This window comes from Corapipo altera, unplaced genomic scaffold (assembly GCF_003945725.1).
Source record: "Corapipo altera isolate COAL_440 unplaced genomic scaffold, ASM394572v1 49913, whole genome shotgun sequence".
NCBI lineage: Eukaryota > Metazoa > Chordata > Aves > Passeriformes > Pipridae > Corapipo > Corapipo altera.
Window position 1 is genome coordinate 716 of NW_020886866.1, and position 4,577 is coordinate 5,292.

Here is a 4,577-nt window from a genome sequence, read left to right on the forward strand (position 1 = left end):
GTGGGGGGCTGCCTGTGCCACTTCGGGGCAGCCAGGAACACCAGCCAGAGGTAACAAGGGAGCAGGAGCAGGCCAGCCTTCCCAGCCCAACCTCGGGGCACTGCCAGCTCCAGACAACGGGACTCTCCAGGCCTCCACCCAGACACACGAAGCAGTGCAACAAGGTGCCTGCATCAGCCTACCACACAGAGAAGGCAGCAGGGCAGGGCTTCCAGTGCAGGGAGTCCCAAGCGCTGCTTCCCCAACACCTGCCCCCAGTCACTGATAATAAAACAGCCCCCAGGACCAGGCAGAGACTTGGCTTCACAGTGGTTTAATGCGAACGGCACCGGGACGTTACACTGGACAGGGTGCAGACAGCTGGGTGGATGGCAGCCCCACGCAGGGCAGGGGAAGGGGCCGCCCCGAGCACGACCGGCGGCATCGGGAAGGCGGGAATCGAGCCCCTCTGTGGGCACGGCCGCCTCCACGCACCGGGCTCCAGCTGCCCCATGGCCCTTTTGGTTTTGGGAGCGGCTCCCTCTCGCTTTCCGCGACTTCTTCCCGTGAGCCACCTCTTGATCAACAGTGCCAGTTCCTCACCAGGAAACGAAGGAGACATTGGGAAGGCCTCAGGGAACGTGCCTGGCAGGAAAGGGAGGGCAGCCACTGCAGGTCTGTGCTCCAAGAGAGGCTCAACTGTGTCACCACGAAGTGACCAAGCGCTTATAAACCAGCCAGCCCTGACATGAGGAGGCCCCAAGCTGAGGCTCAACCTCACTCATCACAGCTGTGGCAGCCGGGGGAGCCTCCAAAGGACAGTTCTGCTGCAGAAAGTCATAGCCTCGTGGTCCCCTCAAGCTCTGAATGCTTCCCTGATCAGTCGTGTGTTCTTGCTTCCACACAAGTGACTGCCTAGCTCACTGCAGAACAGGAGAGAACACACCAAGAGCCACTGTCACTTCTGCTTTGTAAGCAAATGTCTAAGCTGGGACTGGCTGACCAGTTTTCTACCATCCTTTTCTGGAGAGGTGGCCTCACCCCAGGCCCCACTGCTGAGCTCTTCCTGTGGCAGCCATTCATGGATGCACCCTATAACTGCTTCCACCAGCCTTCTCTTGCTCCTCCTCAGCCAGACCCGCCTGCTTCTCCCTGCAGCTGGGGTGCAGGATAAGGGCACCAGGTTCAGCCCAGCAGGGTGCTGCAGGGAACACCAGCACAGCAGCCCATGGCACTGCAGACTGTGGCATTTCTGAAACCCTGGGCCAAGGCATCACAGCACACATGGCTACAGCCCAGACTATCCCATCTTCCACGTGCCAAACGGCCCACACAGAGCATCATGAGAGCACACGGCATGGAAACCCCTCAAGCTGCCAGCAGCACGTTAGAAAGGAGAGGGGCACGAACACACCAAACAGGTCTGTAATGCAGGAGGCTGAGTGCGGGGTTCGAGTAGGTGTTGGGTCTCAGCACTTCCAGACAGTGAAGAATGGGGGTTTCATGCAGGGTGAAAGGGGTTGGATGAGAGACCGACACACCCAGGCACCTACTCACTGGTTTGGATAAACCTTACTAAAACGCTAATACCTGATGCGATCACTGACCAACATGACAACTGCTATTCTTCAAAGTCTCCTGCAGAGATGCTTGGGGCTGCACAGACAAGGGAGCGAAGGTCATCTCATACCTTCCTGTATAGGGAAAGAGGCAGCTCCTACACCAGAACGCCATAAGCAAGTTCCTGATCCACACCTATCCACATCTGCCCCTAGACACGGGACAACACGCTCACTTGCATAAATCTTCACACCTTTAGGCCAAGACCACAGCCCAGTAGAACAAACTGCTGCCAGTTACAAAAGAGGAAAATACTGAACAAACTGGGAGGTTCAAGAGAGGAAAAGCTGGTTCAGAGAAGACAGATTTAGTGTAAAAATAAATGTCATTTTTGCAGGAGGGAGGGTGGAATGGAGGAAGACAGTGCCAGGTGCTCCTACTGGCGCACTTTCCCTGGGACGTAATTCCTATCAATAGTCTCCTCTTGCAGGAACATATGTAAGCAGCGCTCATTCTGTGCCAGTGGGTGTCCAGCAATTCTGGAAGAAAATTAGATGTGGAGGTTAGCACAGCTGCCACCAAGACCCTGCACCTCTGTTCCCTACAGCAGGGAGTCAGGCAGCCGGCTCAGCACATCCACACCATGCTCAGCCCAAGGTCACTTGTTGGTACAACAGGACCAGTAAGAGATGCCTGAGCACAGGGTGTTCCCTCCCATGCTGTGCCCTGATCCAACACTACGGTGCTGGTGGGTCTCTGCAGCACATCTGTTCTGCTAATGCTCATTGCACTCCCAGGAGAGAGCGTGGGACACAACCCACACTCGAGGCAGGACTTGTTCCAGTACCACAGTTTCGTTACCCAGCTGCAGGCACCACCCTTCAGCATTGGCACCTGCCAGCAGCAGGTCAAGACTTCCTCATGGTCAACCCACAGCCCCCTTCCACCAGCAGCAGCCCGAGGCAGCACACAGCAAACCCAGGACGTCAAGCTTACTTGTTAATAAACTGTTCTAGTCCCTGTCTCCGCTCCTCGATGAAAGACTCCTCAAAGATGCCCTCATCTCCTCGGAAGGGGAGCTGTCGTTTCAAAGCTTTTCCAGGCAGTGGTGGCACTACAATCTAAAAGCACAGAACCACCCTGTCAGCAGAACAGCCACCTGCAATCAGATATCCTTTGCTGTTTGATGCTCATCTCCAGCCCCATTATGTGGACAGAGCCACGAAAAGCACCCACCACCACAGCCTCTCCTCTGGGCAGCTCAAGATTATGGCTGTAACTGTTCCCTCATGTCCCAGTTTCAGGAATAGGCAGGTCTGAGCCAGGCCTCACCTTACTGTCTCGTTCCAGCTCATTCTTCAGCCATTCAAAGTCGCTGTATCGTCTCCTCACACACGACTCCTTCAATTTGAAGATTGGGAGGTTTGTCTGTAACGAAGCAAAGCAGTTAATTTGCAGGTCGCTCTGGAAGCCACAGAGCACTTCAACATGCAACTGTAACCTGAAGCTACAATGAGAAAACCAAGCCCCCTGAGAATAAGGCATCACAGGAACACTCAGCTTCCTTATTCAGGGCAGAGAACACCAAAACCCTTCAGATCCAAGCAAGCCAGGCTACTCAGTGCCAGCCATTCCCTCCCCCTCAAGTGACTATTTCAGGAACACCCCCCTTCCCAGGGGCACACACTGGAATCAGTGCTGACAATACAGAGAAGGCTGGTTTTTTTCCCTGAGTTCAGTCCATTTTGAAGTGATTTACAAGAGGGCTTCACAGCAGCAGAGCACAAGAACATCCAACCCGACACTGGCATCTCCACGGAAGAACTACAGGAGGAAATCTTTTCCCAGCAACTGTTCAAGGCCAGACCTCATGCAACAATCTTCTTCCAGAACAGACCACCTACCCTAACAGGCGTTTTCACATCCATCATGTGTCACTGCATAAATGCAAAGCAATACCCCAGCCTTCTCCCCCTGCCCACTGGAGCCCAGCAACTGACAGCTTCACCTTTAAACTTCAACCTTCAGCTTCACCTTTATCCCATCGACACAGCCTGAAACATTCCAGAAACTGAGGCAGCAAAACCTTCTGATGGGCAGCACTCGGATGAACACAGGTATTAGTGCAACATGATTAACTGTATTCTTAAGAAGGCAGCGAGGTAAACCCAGCTGCACCTCCGCTGGTTTCAGTGGACTAAGAGGTTCCCATTGCCACCTGCAGGCTGACGGGAGCCAAGCGCCGGAGCAGGAAAAAACCAAACACCAATTCTTCTTAAAGGCAGGGGAGGCTCAGCAGCTGAATAACGCCACGATCAGAAACCTAAGCCAGCACCACATCACACGCCAAAGGGAGCTTGTTCCAGGGGAAGCTCAGTGTTATTTTCTCCAGCTATCAGACGCAGAGCTGTGGAAGGGTCCCCAGTTCAGTGTGGTTAAGGCTCAGTGAAGGGAACACTGTGAGCGCTCAGCCCGCTACACACACTCCTGGGTCACAGGCCCTTGATAAAGCAGCCCAGAAGGGCACCCCGCCTGCAATGCCAGCAGCTCCCGAGACACTGCTACCCAGTTTTCCTCCCCTGCCTGAGATAACCAGCTCTGTACAGCCATGCCCTGCTCAGCAGCCACCCAGCGGGGCAGTAGCGAGAGGCCGGGCGCAGGACCCTGCTGAGGCAGCACCTCCCTGTCCCTGCGCGCACCAGCCCCGCTGGACGCCGAGCGGCCCCGGCGAACCCCCCAGCGCTGACCTTGAGCCCCGGAGCGCCCCAGCCCGGCGCTGCCAAGCAGTGACACCACCCCGGGCCCCCCCAGCCCCGCGTCCCCGCGTCCCGAGCGCCGCCGCCCCTCCCCGGGCCGCACCCCCGCACGCCGGGGCGGCCCGGCCCCGCAGGCCCGGCGCGGGGGCCGCACCCGCATGCGGAGCTCGTAGCTGGTGTATCTGGCGCGGCCCATGCCCACGGTCTGCGGGTTGAAGATGTCGATCTCGAGGAAGTGGCTGGGCGGCCCGTACGCGTCCGTGAGGTCCTGCGGCTTCGCGT

The 4,577-nt window shown here is 56.6% G+C and overlaps 1 protein-coding gene across 1 annotated transcript; it reads right to left on the minus strand.

Moving 5' to 3' along the window:
* Positions 1-297: 297 nt before the first annotated feature.
* LOC113941380 (sorting nexin-12) lies at positions 298-4,571 on the minus strand. Its single transcript, XM_027632535.1, has 4 exons — positions 4,450-4,571; positions 2,872-2,967; positions 2,536-2,660; positions 298-2,078 (listed from the first exon to the last, which is right to left on the minus strand). Exons 1-4 carry the CDS (start codon positions 4,489-4,491, stop codon positions 1,976-1,978), a joined length of 366 nt encoding a protein of 121 aa, XP_027488336.1. The 5' UTR covers positions 4,492-4,571; the 3' UTR covers positions 298-1,975.
* Positions 4,572-4,577: the final 6 nt, after the last annotated feature.

Bases quoted from the DNA above. Each gene is read 5' to 3' on its own strand.
- LOC113941380 (XM_027632535.1), bottom strand. From the start codon at position 4,491: ATGGGCCGCGCCAGATACACCAGCTACGAGCTCCGCATGCGG. The intron at 2,661-2,871 runs GTGAGGCCTGGC...CTGTGCTTTTAG, and splicing joins AGCTGGAACGAGACAGTAAG to ATTGTAGTGCCACCACTGCC. The intron at 2,079-2,535 runs GTAAGCTTGACG...ATTTTCTTCCAG, and splicing joins CTAGAACAGTTTATTAACAA to AATTGCTGGACACCCACTGG.